This window comes from Phaeoacremonium minimum (assembly GCF_000392275.1).
Source record: "Phaeoacremonium minimum UCRPA7 unplaced genomic scaffold PA7_03_scaffold_149, whole genome shotgun sequence".
NCBI lineage: Eukaryota > Fungi > Ascomycota > Sordariomycetes > Togniniales > Togniniaceae > Phaeoacremonium > Phaeoacremonium minimum.
This window is the reverse complement of record NW_006921056.1, coordinates 245,879-263,932: the sequence shown is the minus strand read 5'-3', so window position 1 is coordinate 263,932 and position 18,054 is coordinate 245,879. Positions and strand designations below refer to the sequence as shown.

Below are 18,054 nucleotides of genomic sequence, written 5' to 3'. Positions count from 1 at the left end.
AAAACTTGGGCAAGAATGAACAAGCTATGATAGGGCTTTAGGCGCATCAACATAGAACTGAATAGAACGGCATGTTATTGCGAGTTCAGAGAGGCGTTTGTCATAGACGTCTTTGGGGTCGAATTTAGATGGATCAAAGCGGATGTACCTTTACATTTCAGTTTATTGCAAGTTCATACTCGTTCACGAATTAGTCAAGCTTATTCACCGTCAAATATGAGATGAGTGTGAAAATCGAAAGCATCATACCAAATTTCACCATCATAGTCACCAAACTATGAAATCTTGAAAGCAGGGGTTAGCAAATTGTGGGTTTCCACACATTGACGGGGTCAGCGTCTGATTGTAGTGGCTGCACAATGGGTATTCATCCTATTGTTTGTTCCTCTCGGATTTTCTTCGTGGTGCTCAACCACGGCAGGCACACAAAGTCGCACTCACAGAACGTTTCCTCGCAAAACCAATCACCCACCTACCTACGTCAATTTTCGCATCATCTCACCTTTTCTCACTCGCCATACGAGGGCCTAATCAAGTCAGAAATTGCAGATAGTCATCATGGGACGCCGGTTACACTGCAAGACTGCTCGCTTCTTGTGGGAGAAAGCCAGCCCCAAGCCTTGGAAGAAACGATACAAGTATCCGTACGAGTCGCAAATGAAGAGGAGAAACAGCCCCATCAACGTCAAGCTTCGCTGGGAATCAATAAAGGCCCATGGATTGGAGAAGAAGCCGTTCAAGAAGTTCATGAGATTGCCGAAGGAGCTGCAGCTAAAGATCTGGAACAACGCCTTGAGCAAGCCGGGTATTCACTTCTTTGCGGTCGTCGTAACTCCTCCCGACAAAGAGTGGAATCCCATGGATCCACATGCATGGAAGCCTCCTTTCATCCTCACGGACTGGCTATGCGAGGTCAGAGAAGTGAGGATCCCTCACGAATTCGAGACTCTGGTCCGGATGATGCGGGGACGAGGAACAGAAGAAGGGGGAATTCCGATGAGAGAGCCACAGCCGAAGGACCGCGGTAATGGGATTGAAATACTTCCGCCCGAGATAGCAGGAAACCCAGTTTTCGGTCCAGTGACTAGATGGAACACATATGAGCACGATGACGGTCAGTGGGTGCCGACACCGCCAGAACGAGGAATTAGTGAAGAGGCCAAACAAACATGCGGTCTTATCCGACTTGTCGAGCCAGAGGAAGGCCGGCCCAGCGGGAGCTTTCTTACGGCTGGCCAGAGCTTCCCACCAGGATGCGTGTCTGCGTACAAAACCTACGATAGCTTGAAGCGAGTCTCTAGCTCTAGTGAGGCCGTCGCTTTGAAGTCTATCCAGGAGTTCGATGAGCGACTTGACATCTCACTTGGGAATGGAAAGCAAGCCTCTATTGACGCAGCGCACGATCTTGTCTACGTCAAGTTCCTTGAGTGGTATAACCTTCCAAACAGCAGCTTCGGTCAGACCCCCATGTACAGTCGATCACCAAGTCTCTACCATCATCAACGGGAGTATCATTCTCTCTCTGGGATTCGACGAGTCGCGGTTGAAATTGAAGAAGGGTGGACGCAACGATGCATGAGGCCGCAGGTTCTGCGACGGGCAGGCGCTTGCTACTGTAGAGCAAGCCGCTCGTGCCATTCACCGGCGTACGAGGCAGCGCTCAAACGGCTGGTCTCATTCTTGTGGTGCTTTCCAGACCTAGAGTACGTCTACCTAGTGTTTCACTCGACTTCGCAGTGGGATTTAAGGAAGGGCGCTCGCAGGCGGTATACCACATTCGGCCCCATGGGCAGACTAGACTTCACGACTTCGAATCGCAAGTACAAGTGGGTGAAGCGAGAAGGCGACACCTTCTACTGCCCTGGGGGCACTCTTCGCGAACCGTCTAAGCCACTCGACCGCCTTTGCATGCTCGTCGACAACGTCCACTGGCATTACCATCATCTCGATGCTGCAGGTCACACTGACAGGATGAATGCGGTTAAATTCAGGATGCTGGGTTGGGCGATGGAGGAATGAAGATGCAAGTCTGCAATTGGCAGGATCCCTTGTCTGTGCTAAAAGAAAACCCTGTGCTCGGATAGCGTACGGTCCACTAGGGTATACCGAAGTAGGAGAGGCCCATCTTTAGATGTTTAGAACGACGAGGTCAATTGAGATATATAATGCATTCACATTGAGTATTGAGAGCACATCGTGAGAGCATGGAATTCGCTCAGTGAGATGTGATGTTAGACTGAGGTGCGGCGCCACACTTTTCATCAGCCACTTCTGCGCCTTATCGTGGCTTGACTCAATTCTTGTGATCCGAGCTGGGTTAGCCTAGCTCAGAAAAGCAGACCACCATTTCCTGGGGCGCCGTAGTCAAGGAATCTCGAAGCTGGCAATCGCTCTTCAATTCCAGCACAACTTCGCTGCATTGAGGCATTGGACCACGGCTATTATAGCCATGCGCTGGCGAGGCTCTCAAGATGCGACCACCGCGACTGATCCCTCGCATCCGCGCTCCTGAGAAGGTCTGCTGGCAGTGTAGTCTGCGACTCGGCCTTGCTCAACCTCGAGCTCAACCGTCGCGCCGTGCCATCTCCACCGGCACGACTGCGCGGGCAGCTGTACCCGTTACCGCGTCTCCTCGGCTGAAGACGAGCTATTTCCTCTCTAATAGCCTGCTCGATCGATTTAATGCCTCCATTGGCACCACAACAGCGCGGAAATCGGTAGCTTCAGTCACGGCCACCGATAAGTCGCCTTCCGATGTAGCGCACAGCGAGTCCTCGCCACAAATAGGCACCGCAGACCTGCCGCACCGACGCCGGCAAGCCGCCAAACGCCAAGCAGCTCAAGCCGCTCTATCACAGCATTCACAATCAGCAGGGGACCAAGCCGTGTTGCCTCAGAATGCCTCCACGATTCTTTCCGACAGCGCGGCTGCGCAGCCCGCCCGCTCCCTCCGCCGACTCTTCTCCGCCCTCCTCTCGCTCTCGAAACCTCGACTCACGGTTCTCGTGGTCTTGACCGCTATGGCACCGTATGCGCTGTATTCTGTACCGTCCTTCCTATCCGGCGCCGTGCTGGCCGAAACACCATCTCTCAGTCCTCTAACCCTCCTGTTCCTCACGACTGGAACCACACTCTGTTCCGCCTCCGCTAATGCGCTGAATATGCTCTACGAGCCAGCAACCGACGCCAAAATGAGCCGAACTCGAAATCGACCTCTTGTCCGCAACCTCATCTCCAAAAAGACAGCTCTCCTCTTCGCAGCGGCCGCCGCAGCTACCGGCATAGGAGCTCTCTACCTCGGCGTGAACCCCACCGTGTCCTTCCTCGGCGCCGCCAATATTGTACTGTACGCAGGCGTCTACACGCCCATGAAGCAGCTATCGTGGCTCAACACCTGGGTCGGGGCCCTCGTCGGCGGCATCCCCCCGCTGATGGGCTGGGCAGCGGCGGCCGGCGAGTCCGCGACCGGCGACGGCACGTTCCGCGAGCTTCTCTTCGCCTCGGACGGCTCCAGCCTCGGCGGCTGGCTGCTCGCGGGGCTCCTCTTCGCGTGGCAGTTCCCGCACTTCATGGCGCTGTCGTGGCCGATTCGGGAGGAATACAAGGCCGCCGGCCTGAAAATGCTGTGCTGGGTCAACCCGGCGAGGAACGCGCGTGTCGCTCTTAGGTATAGTCTTGTATTCATCCCCATATGTCTGGGCCTCTGCGCGACGGGGGTTACGGAGTGGAGCTTTGCGGTGACGAGCTTGCCCATAAACCTGTGGCTTATACGAGAGGCTGTCAAAATGTGGCGTTTTGAAGGACACAAGGGCTCGGCAAGAAGTCTGTTCTGGGCGAGTGTGTGGCACCTGCCTGCCGTGATGGTGCTGGCCTTGTTTCAGAAGAAGGGCATGTGGCAAAGGGTATGGAGGAGCGTGATGGGCGAGCCCGAGGAAGAAGATGATGATTGGGAAGATGACGAGGATTCCCTGCTGCCCCTTCCGGCGCCTACGCCTCACGGTGACCTCAAGAGCTGAGTATGAAATGAAGTACAAAGATTTGTTCTATCATAAGCCCGATGAGGTGTCATCGGCATTTGAAAATTGTTTGTACTATCAGGTACTTGGGATGTTGGCGACAAGGGCTATGCATGAGAGCGCAATGGAAGGTTTAAAGATTGGCAGGGCCTGCATTTTCCCATCCCGGATGCTTTCCACCCAGCTCCGTGGTATCTATATAATCTAGTGTACAATGTGTTCCTCATTACCTGCCGGAATAGACGCGCTCCACACCATCCACATCACTATTGTAAAGTGACGAGTTCCTCCTTATAAGTGACCGTGCTTGACTAAATGAAAAGACAGATTCAGTTTAGACGCCTCTTCTCCCGTATAACGCCGATATTCTCCGTGACTCCATTATGCCATCCATGCAGTGGAAAATTCATCCCGGTTCGTTTTAAAAGAATGGAAAGAGCAGTACGTGACAGTAAAGAAAACTAACGAAGGTTTGACAACGGCGCCGAACCCGTCAGGCACGGGGTTTGTGGGCGGCGATGGTAATGAGATGACAAATAAGGAAAGTCTATTATCACATGGGTCCCTGCTGTTGGGCACCCCCGGGGCGGTTGATGATCGCATCAATGCCCATGTCTACGCTCGGTAGTCTGTTGCCGTGATTCATGTACGGGCTGGCGGACTGTGAGTGCTGGCCATGCGGCTGTTGTTGGTAGGCGGCGGTTCCGGTCGAACTGACCGATGAGGTGTAGCCGTGATGGGGACCCTGTGGGTGACCATACCCGTATCCGGGATATGCCCCTTGAGGATGGAGTGGGGCGGTCGAGTAGGTCTGGGACGCAGTGCTACTACTGCTCTGGCCCCCGCCGGACGAGGTGCTGTTTCCGGGGCTGCCATAGCCGTCGATGTCATCTACCGGAGTCAGATCGATACCGCTGATGCCGCTGTCATCGTCATACCCGGTCAGGGGCTGTCCCGACTCGAGACGCTCACGGCGAGCCGCCGCTCGAGCAGAGGCTTGCAAGTTTTTCAGGCCATTGGACATGCACTGAGGGCCGTTAGCGGTATGCTCATCTAACATGCTGTAAGGCTAGGACCATTTACCTTCTGCTCCACGACGTTCCACTTCTCGCCTGTTCGAAGTGCCAGCGGTGCCCAGATCTCCTTGCGCAAGGCCATGTACTCCTTGGCCATCTTTTCCATCTTCCTCGTATCCCAGTCATCAGCGCCTTTGCGCTCCATCAGCCGCTCGTGCCGCTTCCGACACGCATTGGGAGTCTTGTTGGGAAAATAGTTCTGGTGGATCTGGGCCCAGTTCTGTCCCTGAGCACGTGCAGTCAAAAGAGTGTGGTCGTCCGAAGCATTCCAGGCTCCCGAAGAGGCCCGGTGCTGAGTTGGAAGTGGGGCCGGCACAGTGAGAGACGATGGCGCGCTGTTTGGGGGGATAGTCAGGGGCGCTACGGCATACGGGTCGTACTGTGACGGCACTGCCATCTGAGCCTGCGGAGCGGATGTTGCCACGTTTCCGTAGTAGTCTGCAGATGGGATCCTCTGGCTGCTGTAGAAAGCCATGCTGTTTTGGGACATGGGGTGTTGAGATGGAGCGAGTGAGACTGGCATTGGATTGGGGTAGCGGTGGTGGCTTGATGTTCGGGTAAGCTTTGGCATGCTCCTATTTAGATGTAGGTGCTTTTCAGCGACCTGGACGTTTTGCGAGGTAATAGATTGAGAACCTCGGCAACGAGTGTAGTCGGCGGTTGAACGAAGGTGATTATAGATTAATACCAGCACAACGTAGTTCAAATAGCGAGGGTTTGATATGCGGTGAGGCCGTTCTCGAGGCCGGACGAATCCGCAGAGATGAGTTGATGGTACTAGGTCAGGTCTTCCGTTCGTATCAAACGAAGGACTAACCAGCAACGACTGAAGTTTGGAGAATGAAGATGACGAAGAGACTAGAAAGGAAATGAAAGAAAACCGGAGAAGGCAAGGAAAAGGCTTGAGATGATGATTCACAAGAAAAGGAAACAGACAAACACAAGGAGACCGATGAAGCCAACCCGGCCAGCAGCAAGAGCCTTCTTACTTATAAAGGCAGGTTCAAAATTCGGTCTGGCTGCTGGCGGCAAGAGAGATCCGCAGAAACGGTATGCTCGCAGCTCGGAGACTGATGATGCTGTCAAGCAGCAGGAGCAGGTGGAACCAGGGTAGTCGATCTGAAACGACATTAGATAGACAACAACAGCCGTCTTGAAACCAGGCTCGTGTGTCTGAAAGAACGAGAAGAGCTGCCTTTGGCCTCTGATATTGGCTGACGGGTTTCGGAATGGCGTCTGTCTGAAGTTGGGCGGCTACGCTGGGGGCCGGTTGTGGATCCTGCCGTGGACGACGGGGAGTTGGCAGGGCGGCTAACAGTTCATGTATGTATCCATTCCATGGAGCATGGGGGTTTGACCCTTGACGCTAGGGGAGGAGAAGCAGGCAACTTGCCAGACCTCGGCGGCGCCAGCGGCATCAGAGTCAGCAATAGAGAAGGAAGACCAGAATATGAAAAGACAGAGAGGGGGGTGCAAATATGGACAATGGGGGCGACACACTGCAGTCTTGGCTACGGGCAGGCAATCGAAATGGGAGGGGCATAGACATGAAAGGTGGTCTATGGCATCAAGTGTGGAGAAGCGGAAGCGGAATGGGAAGAAGAAACAGACTGAGTTCAACATTGGAGCTCGACTGGGCTGTTCAAAAATAGCAAAGGGAGTGGAAGTTGGCACGAGTAGCCGCCAGCCTTGTAATGAGCCTCTAACCTCATCGAGCCGCCTTTGTCTGTCCATTGCGAACAGTCCATTATGCCATGTCGTGTGGACCCTGTCCACCGTACATCCCGATAAGGACAAGGCATGCCAACTCACCGTCCCAGCAAGGTTGTGTATGTATGGGTTGAGATGGTGTCACTTAACACCAGTACGAGCGAGCTAGCCTAGGAACCTCTTCGTATGATCCGTCAGGCGAGAGTCCAACGGTGGAAACAGTCTCTAGCTCTGGCTGAGAACTGGCGTAGGGCGGCACAGGGCGCCCGAGGACCAAAGAGCGTATCGCGGCCCCAGCGAAGCAGGCGGGCCGGGAAATGAAGAGGGGAAGTGCATTGCATGATTCGCAGACGCCAGGCGCGACTGATAATGAAGTGAAGAGCCGTACATCGCAAGCTAACAAGGCTCAGGTAGCATTGCGTGGTGGCAGCTTGCAGAGCGAGACGGCAACCTGGGAAAGAAAAGCAACTCGTGGTGGTAAGTCAGGTACGTGGAGGTCCAGTCAGATGGCGGGGTACCATTTGACTGTTAGGCGGTTGAAGCTGTCGATCAAGCCATGAAGCGTCAGTCTCTGGGGAGCAGGCAAATGACAGCGCAGGGAGCAGCATCGCGAGAAATGGTGAAACAGGACAGAGGAACAATGCTGGCGTGGGATTGGCTGCAATGCAAGTGGTATAGCTCGAACGGTCAGTCTTCAAAAAGGAGAGGACGGAAAGGAGAAAGAAAGAAGATGAACGCATCGATCGTCTCGAGGCGCGCGTCTAGACATCGTTTTAATTTTGGCGATCTCAATTAGGCTTGGCTTGTCCCTATTTTTGGCCCGCCTCACGTGCTGGTCCTCCCATTCGCTCGCTTCATTCACCCCTCCATGCAAGTAACTTGCCCCTAAAGTTGGCGGGCGAGATACCTACAATACCTCATCCCAAAGTAAACATTGCACGAGAAGGCAATTTCAAGTGTTTCCGGTAGCTACTCGCGGGCCGCAAGTACGTCTAACTCTCAGCCAAAAGGCAGCCTGTTGGTCGTTGGGCCTTTTCTCTGCTCCTTGTTTGTACTGCATTACCACCATTGCATGCATCTCGGTTTTGATCTGATCGTGCATCCAACGCGGATGGTAGATCGCAGCCACTGCGCAGATGCCACTACCTATAAGTAGATACGCAACCAACTAGATCAAGATTGTCGGCATCGCGCCCGCCAGCACGCCGCGCGCCAAGCACAACAGCTCCTGACCGTTTCGAGCAACAAATCTGATCAGTTCACTCGTCGCGCTATTTGCGCAAATTATGTTTCCTTAACTTGCACCGAACGAAGCGCGCGGGCCTCTTCACTGACCGACTCTGACCATTCCCACGACCTTCTCTCCAGGTGCTGTTTTGGGCCTCACCCAAGGAGACCGACTACGCTGTGGCGTGCTTCATATGTGATCCTTTGCTCGCTGATAAGAACCAACTGCATGAAATCGTTTCAAGTTTCCTTGGATCTATTTTGTCAATTTATCGTGTAAACCTGACCATCCTTTGGGGCTGGAGGTCGCGCTTGGGGCAGGAGAGAGAGATGGCGAGATATCTCCTTATTTCTTTACCGTCCTAATGAAGCTACAATCACGTCATCTTTTGTCAGTATATGCCAGGCTTGTCTTTTCATGTGATCTAGCCATGAGCAAGTTTAGATGATCGCAGTTCAATTCTGTGGTGCTGGGGCGCATCAACTTGCCCGAAAGCCAAATCGGTTAAACAAAGTCAGACAGAAGGAAAAGTCGCGATTGCGCAGTAATCACGGTGTTTCTGCGTAGCACTCAATCCCGGACCAGTTCTTAGATGCCTCAACCTTTCTTCAGTGAACTCATGACTGTGTTGCCTTGTGTCCCAATACATGCTGCTCACTTACTGCCCTAGAACGCGCGAATCGACACCGTATTTTGCAAGTCCGGTTATTCCTCCGGGACATCTGCTGGGTTGACCGTCAAATCACGCTCGCTTTCCCAGCGGGCGGCGGAGTATCGCCCGGGGCATTTTGCAGGCTTTCACGGCATTGTTCCCTTCCAATGGTAAGGGCGTGTGGCTTGCTTTTCAATTATTACGGGAGACAAGCGTAGCTGTCAGTCAAGACTTAAGCTCAGTCCAGTGAGGGACGTGGCGTCGTAGTGCCCGGCTTGGCTCTTCTAAGGGCTCTTTCGCCAGGAATTAAGCCGGAGGTTTTCAGCCAGTATCCGCCTGTTCCTCAAGCCTCTCGGTTCCTTCGAGCGGCGGCAGTGGGCAGCCACCGACGAGTGCACGATAGCCGACAATAGGGCCGATACTCACAGTTCCTCGCGGGCGGAGAAGCAGCAAATTTCCCTTATATTTCCTCCCAGCGTAGTGCGAACCGACCACACGCAGCCAATGGGTAATGCTGGCGAGAGGAGCATCCTGACTTCAGGCTAAATGCAGTGCGAGCAACCCCAGAAGCAGAAAGATCAGCACAGGAGATGTGCCGCGAAGCCGCCGCTATTCTCCACGTTTTTCTCCGCACACCAGGGCTGAAGGCCCAGCGGGGATGCTTGACTTACCTGCTGGCTCTCCACTTGGAGACATTGGAGCCGAGCGTGATGAGTTGTTGTAGCGCAGATGCCGATTAGAGATATTCTGCTAAGCGCCCCAGTTGAAGGTCATCAACGATACGCGTATGCGTCCGTTTCCCGGTTTATAGAAGGTCCCCTGTTGTCAAGATGTCTCTCACTAGTCTCGTAAGCAGTCAAGGTAAGAGTCGTAGAAGCCTAGAGCGTTTGATATCTACTTTGAGCCTTCAAGGGTTCTCAGATGGCACCTCTCAGGCTCTCACCATTCAACCGGCCCGCCGCGTCCCACTGATCCGTCAACATGCATCGGTACCGCGTGGTTCTTCAATTTACCCCTCATCCTTGTAAATCACTGTGTTCATCTTATAGGTTGCTTGGAGAATTAAGCCAGAGGTGGGTCGAGATGGACACTCCACTACCGTCCCTGCAGAAATGATCATATTTGATTTGCGCGGCGAGCTCATGTGTCATGCAAGAGACAGTTACAGTAAACTCTTAGAGCTATCCTCTCCACCGGTGCTAGTTCCAGACCACCCACAGACATGTGGTCTGCCGAATATTGGTTCGCCAACAGTAGTATAAAGCCATATCTTCCGCCCGGCTGGTTACCAGTAACCCAGAACTCGGTGGTTTGTTTTGCTAATCTGCTTTCTGAATCTTGGCATTCCATCGCTCTTCGTCTCACAGCCCAAATATTAGACCAAGTCAACCTTTATCTACAGGCCTGTTATCTCACAAGTTTGAGCGAGTGCGTGAAGAAGAACCGACAATGGGTGCTGGAGCAGATGCCGGCGCCGGCGCGTTCTATGATGCGGCTTTGTCGCGTCGACAAGCCCTTATGGGTGCTAGCGGCCCTATGGCACTGGTGAAGAACTTCAAGGTTTTTCGTATCGCTGCTTTTGCTTGTATCGGTGGTGTTTTGTACGGCTACAACCAGGGCATGTTCTCGGGTGTTCTTGCCATGCCGTCGTTCCAGGCGCGTGAGTCTTCCTCCACCAAGTAAGGCTTTTGTCATAACGATGCTGATACCCACAAAAGATATGGGGGACTACGATCCTATAGACCCCAATGCTAGCCAGACGAAGAAGGGATGGCTCACAGCTATTCTTGAGCTCGGTGCCTGGCTAGGAACTCTGCTGTCGAGTTTCCTCGCTGAGGCTCTCTCCCGAAAATACGGCATTCTCGTGGCAGTCTCCGTCTTCTGCCTCGGTGTCATCATCCAGGCAACTGCTATTCAAGCTGGACCCAACGCAATTCTCGCAGGTCGTTTCATAACGGGAATGGGAGTTGGAAGTATGGCAATGATCGTTCCTATCTACAACTCTGAAGTCGCCCCGCCAGAGGTCCGCGGAGCTTTGGTGGCGACCCAGCAACTTGCCATCTGCTTTGGTATCATGATCAGCTTCTGGATCGATTACGGGACCAATTATATTGGTGGAACAAAGGCTGGCCATCAGAAAGACGCTTCTTGGCTCATCCCGATCTGTCTACAACTCGGTCCTGCCTTGGTTCTTTTCGTCGGCATGATCTTCATGCCTTTCTCCCCACGGTGGCTTGTTCATCACAATCGAGAAGACGAGGCACGCCGAGTGCTGGCAAGTCTCCGTGGTCTTCCGCAGAATCACGAGCTGGTCGAACTCGAATTTTTAGAGATCAAGGCTCAATCCCTTTTCGAGAAACGAACAGTGGCCGAACACTTCCCTGCGCTGCGTGAGCAAACGGCTTGGAATACCTTCAAACTGCAGTTTGTGGCCATCAAGTCGCTCTTCCAGACCAAGAGTATGTTCAAACGTGTTGTTGTTGCGACTGTTACGATGTTCTTCCAGCAGGTAGGAGACCTCTCCCTGAATAAAGCTTTGGTGTTATCTGATCTCTAATTCCAACCGCGATGTAGTGGACTGGTATCAATGCCGTACTTTATTATGCCCCGACAATCTTCAAGCAGCTTGGTCTCAGCGGAAATACCACCTCGCTGCTTGCAACAGGAGTCGTTGGTATTGCCATGTTCATTGCCACCATTCCTGCCGTCCTCTGGATTGATCGCGTTGGTCGAAAACCAGTGCTAACAATCGGTGCTATTGGTATGGCCACCTGCCACATCATCATCGCTGTCATAGTCGCCAAAGATGATAATCGATGGGATACCCAAGCTGCGGCGGGATGGGCTGCTGTAGCCATGGTCTGGCTCTTCGTCATTCACTTCGGCTACTCCTGGGGTCCATGTGCATGGATCATTGTGGCTGAAATTTGGCCATTGAGCTCTCGTCCTTATGGCGTATCGCTGGGTGCTTCGAGCAACTGGATGTGAGTCGTATATATGCCGTCAACCGATGGGCACATGCTGACGCAAACTGGTAGGAACAACTTCATCGTTGGTCAGGTCACTCCTGACATGTTGAGCGGCATCACTTACGGCACTTACATTCTCTTCGGTATCTTGACATATATGGGAGCCGCCTTCATTTGGTTCTTTGTTCCGGAGACCAAGCGTCTGACTCTGGAAGAAATGGTATGTTATTGATGTCCTCCGACTCCGGTAGCGTATTGGATAAGAGAACTAAATCCCCAATTAGGACATTATCTTCGGATCCGAAGGCACAGCACAAGCTGACTTCGAGCGAATGGAAGAGATCAACCATGAGATCGGTCTCACTCAGATGCTACGTGGATCTGGCGCGATTGGCAGTGATGTAGCTATTACCGAGAAGGAAAAACTTGGTGAGCACGCTGTAGCTGCTCACGAGCACACCGAACCATAATATTGTCCTGGGAAATCTGCGAATGTGGTAAGAGTGAAAGCGGAAGATTTGCAGGATGCAATTCTAGCGAGATACCATGCTATTTAAGCAGCAAAACACATCTAAGTTTATTGAGTTGTTATGAAACAATAACACATTAGTTTCCTTCGGATCTTACCTGAGTTGCGCTCGCTTCAAATGACATTCAGGATTGAAAGCTGCCGCGTGAGCTACCACCCGAAATGGGTTTAATTCTGTAATTTCTGATCAGAGTCAACTGTACAGAGAATTTGCCCGTCTTTATATCATCGCAGCATTGGGTTGTTAGTATGAATACGCTACCTAGGCAATTTCACTGTGTTTGTAGGTGTTGGTCTGTGATTGGCATGTTCTTCAATGATTGAAGGCGCTTGTAATGGTCCCTCTACGACTTGTGCAATGTCGATATCCTTCTCAATTTACCTAGGGGCAAATTGTTCGGTTCGGCGAATCAAGACCATGTCGCCTCGCAAGCCGGCGTTGGAACCATGCCACATCGGGTACGGCGATCACCAAACAGGTTTTGGCCCGGACCAGGAATACGACCGCTCTATTGAACAAGTGTGGCAAACCGCGCTCATCAATTGGTCAATCAGTCCGGAGTACAGGTCTTGATGCTATCCGCTGCCCGTACCACACGTCATGTCTCTGTACCTCACAAGATGTGACAGCTGTTGCCCCCTCCTTTATCCGCGCCATCGCGACTCCTGAAGCAAACCACTTCTTCTCTCAACCGCTAACGAGTGCCTAATATCTAAGGTCCAGATCAGTCCATCATGACTACTGAAAGAACGCGTTGTCGATAGCATCATGACCTCACCCGTGACTCTGCTAGGGCCGCTGACGGAAACATGGACTCCTCCAGGCTTGTGCACAGTCGGCATGGCGCTGTGCGAGACATGCACAACTGTCTGGCAAGCGCAGACGTGTAATCCCAGCAGCAAGGCGCACGACTGGACTGATTGCTGGCCACCGCGCGCCAGTTCGATGGCCGACCCGGGTGTAATGATGGGATGGGGACTTTATTCACCTGGGTATATCTGTCCAGCGGGCTATACCACAGCAGCTCGCGCAACGGCGGGCGGTTCGACGGATAAAGGTTGGGGCATTGAATATAGCATGAGCGATGGCGAGACAGCAATAGCCTGCTGCCCGAGGTAAGTCGTCATGTTAAAGAAGACAAGGACGCCTATTGACACTCTACAGTGGATTCTCCCCATCCTCTATCTCAACACTTAACACGTATGCTCAAACATGCGTTTTGACGGCAACTTCGACGTCCTTCTCCACAGTCAAGTGCGATGATGGTCATTTCGATGACTATTCACTTGTCAGCCTGCCGAACAGCCAAGCATCTTCCTACATCATATTCGCGCCACTGTTCCAGCTGAACTTCCAGGAGTCCGATCTGCCACCGGTGACCACCTCTGAGTCTGCAGAACCAACATCAACGACTGCCTCGCCGTCGTCAACCAGCGCTATTCCGTCCCAATCTTCTACCTCTGACGCGTCAAGTTCAGGGTCGTCAGGCACAATCTCTTCAGGCGCTTCGTCTACCATTGAGAGCAGTGGCTCCTCCACGCCATCAGCCACGGGAGGCGATAGTTCTGGTTCTGGTTCAAGCACAGGGTCCTCTTCCGGCGGGTTATCGAGCGGTGCCAAGATTGGCATCGGTGTAGGTGTTGCCGTAGGAGCGCTGGGCTTACTCGTCGTGGCTTTTCTACTCCTCCGGGCGAGGCGGAGGAGGAAAGAACCCAAGTTCCTATCGCCGACAGACCCCAAGAAATTACCACCACCACCCCAAGCTGAGCTTGGAAATAATGAAGTTCGTGAGTTGGAAGCTTCGAATAATCCTCAGGAGCTAGCTACAAGCCCACAGCGTCGGGGACTGACACCGCCACCCGGGCCAATATTCCGTCGATCCGAAGGCTTCCCATACGAAGCACCGCCTATCTTCGAGCTCGAGGGGGACAGCACCCCGAGTACACCGGTCCGGAGAGATATTGATAGTGTTCCTGGGACACCTACTCGTAAGGAATCATAGATGGTTGTAGGTGGCCCAGGTGACTCGGAAGTCACATGTGCGACATTCAGTTCTATCATCTAGAGTACACGACAAAGTACGCGAATAATGTTGAATGCTAATTAAAGGCGGGTTCGAGAATGAAAACCCGAAATATATAGAGATACCCGAGAAATGAAATACGCCGCGTTAGCAGCTTAGTTTATGTGAAGTCCTCACCTGATCCCATCACACTCCGGGTGGCGCCTAACTGAAAAGATGCCACTAATTTCGGGGAGCCTATATATTAGGGTCAAGGCCAGCCTTTCCGTGATGCCCCACTGAAGTTGACTTGAAGTTGCATTACGAAATCAGAGATCTCTTGAACCTTTGATTTCTGCGAGTTGAAGCACTCATTCAATGATGGGATACTCTTCCGGATATTTCATGAGATACTTGCATTTTGCGGAGGAATATGATGCAGGTAGGATCAAGCCATGATGCCAGACGACGTCAACTATACACCGCGCGGGGTTAGAGGCGTTCTCCTTTTGGTGCCGGACGACTGTCACCCTACTTGGCTTCCATTACTCATTTCGACACCTGTGAACACATGTATGATCTTCTCCGTTTCATTCAACCAGATTTTCGAGTGTCTTGGAACATTTTGAGATATTAATAAACAGACAGCAATGGTAGTCGAGTCTCTTCTGGACAGCCTTCGAGGTCTAAGTGCGGTTGACTGTGATACCCTCGATAGTGATGGTGAGCAACATGGAAATATTGAATAAAATGGCAGTGGCAAAGATATGAACGCCTGGCTAACTTCTGGAAGTGGCCAAGAACATCGGACCGTTCGTCGACTGTACTTCAAACCAGGCGAGTCAGATCCGGAATATCAAGCCTTGCTTATCAGTTGTCTAACACACAATACTGTGCACTAGGCCATCGCATATTCAGAATTAATCAAGAAAGGCCCGGATGGAGTGTCATTCATTCATGAGAAATTGATCAAAGAGTCGATCCGAGATGCTCATTGGATGCTCGCCAAACAACCAGACTCCATCCTGGAAGAGCTAGCTGTTGAGATCATGGCATGTTAACACTCGCCGTGATTGCCTTTCGCGAGTTTCGCTAAAGCAAGTAGATGGTCCGGCTGGCTCTCGACATTGTCCCGCATCTGTCAGGGTTCTCTCACATTCAAACAAACCCTAAGTATTCGTATTCGACCGAAAAGACAGTCAAGAATGCCGAACGTAGTCATCCTGTACTGGCTGCTAGTGTTGTACCGTAGCTAATGGCTTTGGGTCGCAGGGATCGTTTCTCATTTCAAGCAGTTAAGCCCGGATTATGATGCTACGCGTATATGCATCAAGATTCCATCGACTTGGGAAGGCTTGCAAGCATGTCGTGAGCTTGAGAAGCGCGGCATCGCTACACTGGCCACGACCTTATTTTGCATGGAACAGGCTGCCCTAGCAGGCGATGCCGGATGCACATACATTGCTCCGTATGTCAACGAATTGAAAGTCCACTTTGTTCCCGGGTAAGTCGAGCCAGGTCTCTTCCGGGAAGAACGCAAAACCAGGGCAAGTGTACTGATAATCAACAGATATAAAGACGCCAATAAAGCCTTTGCCCTCTGTGGCCAAGCCCAACAGTATTACCGTTCTCTTGGCATAAGGACAAAAGTTCTTCCAGCCAGCTTAACATCGATTGATGAAGTGATGATGCTGGCTGGAGTAGATCACATCACTATTTCACCACCATTGCTTAAAGAGCTTGCGAGCATCCCAGCAGAGTCCTTCAACGGCGATGTCGGATCGGTCTTCAAAACCCCTAGCCTTGTAGATGAAGCATTGCAGTATCAGTTGAGTGATGAAAGCGCATGGCGTTTGTCGTTCACCCGGAGTGGCGGTGGAACTAGTGAGAACAAGATCATTCAGGCAATCAATACCTTCTCGGACATGCAAGATCAGCTTGAGGCTCTGGTTCGGGATTTCGATGCTGCAACATAAAATATGGTTATGCGACATCTGTGATAGATATATCAATACAAACTGCGTTGTAGGCTGTAATGGAGAATCCAGAGTAGAAACTGATATACCAAATTTGGTCCAGGTACTAATCAATAGCCGCCCAAACAACACTTCCAAACTCGTCAAGGGTTCACCGAAGGAACCCTGCAGTCGGGAGGGTCGCTGTTAGCGCCAATCTTGATGGCGTCCACTCAGGCCATTGTGCCGGATTTTGTCTCGATTTTGGGTTTAGATCATAGATAACATGGGAAAGCCCATGATAAGTGGCGACTATCTCTTTAACACTACGAGATGAATCGAATCACATTTGCTCTGGAATTGATGGGACGAGATGCTTCGGATACAACGGAGGGCAGCCAGTGCAAGAAAGAGGCAATCTGCAGTGAATTTGAGAACAATGTTCGGCATGGAAATACCGGAGATCCTCAAGTCTCTCTATCACAGTTAGGAAAGCCCGGCGTCAAGCTGACAGATATTGCAAACACCTGGCTACCTAGCTATTGCCTTTGGATGTTAGTGGGATCGAATTGGGGTAGTTCTGGAAGATTATTTAGTACGAGCGGCGTGGCCGATGCTGGTGGGGTGCCCGATCCCTCAACTTCAAGTGCAACCATACAAGGCAGGCGGGTTTGCTGGGGTACGGCAAGGTTACAAGCACGCATAACCCATGATAACTACTCAGACATTTACTTCACTAAAGACCGGCCGGTTCCGCTTATGGTCCCGAACCACTGCTTTCTGTATGCCTCGATGGATGAAGGCACGCAAAACATTTAAGCCTAGTAGACTAGATAGAGATCTCACTTCGAAATGGCAACGGCAGAGCTGTATTAATGTCTCACGGCCAAGTCCGCTAGACTCCAGTTTACCTGCCTATACCTGGCTGCTATCAACCCCCAATCTTGCCCCCACTCTGGAGACGGTGGCTGCAGTGGACCGTGGTTCGTAGATATGCCGAATGGGAGAGAGAATGTATTCTTCACCTTGTCGCGATTTGACTGAATTGACCATGTTTATTGCTACTTCGGCTTGTTTGGCTTGTCCAGTCTTGCAAAGTGTGCACAGTGTCACGAGTCTGAGCTCACTGACAGGCCATGAAGCAGGCTTGACAGGCCATGTGCTTGTGCCGGTAGCCTGACGCGATGCAGCGCAGGGATCTGGTTCGGACCAGGGACCCGCAGGCTGTTACTCGATTCTATCGAGTCAACTCTATCCCGTATCGCAGACACATGCTTGTCTATGATGATCTCGATTCCTCCGCTAGAGATAAGCTTCTCAAGCCTCGTTTCTTCCCAGAAATGTCGCACCAGAGCTGCGTAATTTCGCAGTCCAAGCAATGCTTAGTTTCGCCGACTTGCAGAGCAGAACCACTAAGCTCCAGTCTTATGCTGCCCCTGGCCTCGGCCGGCGCTGCGGGAGGCGGGACAGTGACGCCAAAGCAAGCTCGGCAAGACAAGGAAACATGCTGGAGCGAATCGTGATCTCTGCCCCAAAGCTAAGCTTCGCACTGGTGGTTGGGAGGCTGATAAGCCGCTCCTTTTTCATTGGGTCTATGTTCCGCCTTAGTGACGCCACGCCTCCACGCAGAGTCTCTCTCCAATTGCGGTTAGGATAGTGAGCTCGATGCCCCGGCTTTCCCCCCAGCTGAAGAGGGTCCTCCTTATCGCCTATCTTTGCCCATTCCTGTCCCTTATCATGAACTGTGACCAACAGGATGGCGCCCCATACTCGATTACCTGCACAGAAGGCTGCAATCTGCGTTCAATCTGGGGCCCAGGTCCACGATCGACAGGTGGTGGATGCCGCCGTGCGAGGGCAAGGTACTTTTGGTTGCATCCCAGTGGGAACATCAGCCGGCCTAAGGAAGCATGCCG

At 52.2% G+C, this 18,054-nt stretch overlaps 4 protein-coding genes across 4 annotated transcripts; 3 read left to right on the top strand and 1 right to left on the bottom strand.

Moving 5' to 3' along the window:
• Positions 1 to 558: 558 nt before the first annotated feature.
• UCRPA7_2147 (hypothetical protein) lies at positions 559 to 1,000 on the top strand (the record flags this gene model as incomplete). Its single annotated transcript, XM_007914722.1, has 2 exons — positions 559 to 912; positions 980 to 1,000. The coding sequence occupies 2 exons, from the start codon at positions 559 to 561 to the stop codon at positions 998 to 1,000; spliced, it is 375 nt and encodes a 124-aa protein (XP_007912913.1).
• A 2,191-nt stretch (positions 1,001 to 3,191) lies between these two features.
• UCRPA7_2146 (putative protoheme ix farnesyltransferase protein) lies at positions 3,192 to 4,016 on the top strand (the record flags this gene model as incomplete). The annotated part of the gene is made up of 1 exon (XM_007914721.1): positions 3,192 to 4,016. One exon carries the CDS (start codon positions 3,192 to 3,194, stop codon positions 4,014 to 4,016), a length of 825 nt encoding a protein of 274 aa, XP_007912912.1.
• Positions 4,017 to 4,569: 553 nt separating this feature from the next.
• On the bottom strand, positions 4,570 to 5,615 carry UCRPA7_2145 (putative myb family transcription factor protein; the record flags this gene model as incomplete). Its single annotated transcript, XM_007914720.1, has 2 exons — positions 4,570 to 5,043; positions 5,100 to 5,615. 2 exons carry the CDS (start codon positions 5,613 to 5,615, stop codon positions 4,570 to 4,572), a joined length of 990 nt encoding a protein of 329 aa, XP_007912911.1.
• Positions 5,616 to 9,512: 3,897 nt separating this feature from the next.
• UCRPA7_2144 (putative high-affinity glucose transporter protein) lies at positions 9,513 to 12,121 on the top strand (the record flags this gene model as incomplete). The annotated part of the gene is made up of 6 exons (XM_007914719.1): positions 9,513 to 9,543; positions 10,085 to 10,342; positions 10,401 to 11,191; positions 11,257 to 11,666; positions 11,721 to 11,871; positions 11,936 to 12,121. The coding sequence occupies 6 exons, from the start codon at positions 9,513 to 9,515 to the stop codon at positions 12,119 to 12,121; spliced, it is 1,827 nt and encodes a 608-aa protein (XP_007912910.1).
• Positions 12,122 to 18,054: the final 5,933 nt, after the last annotated feature.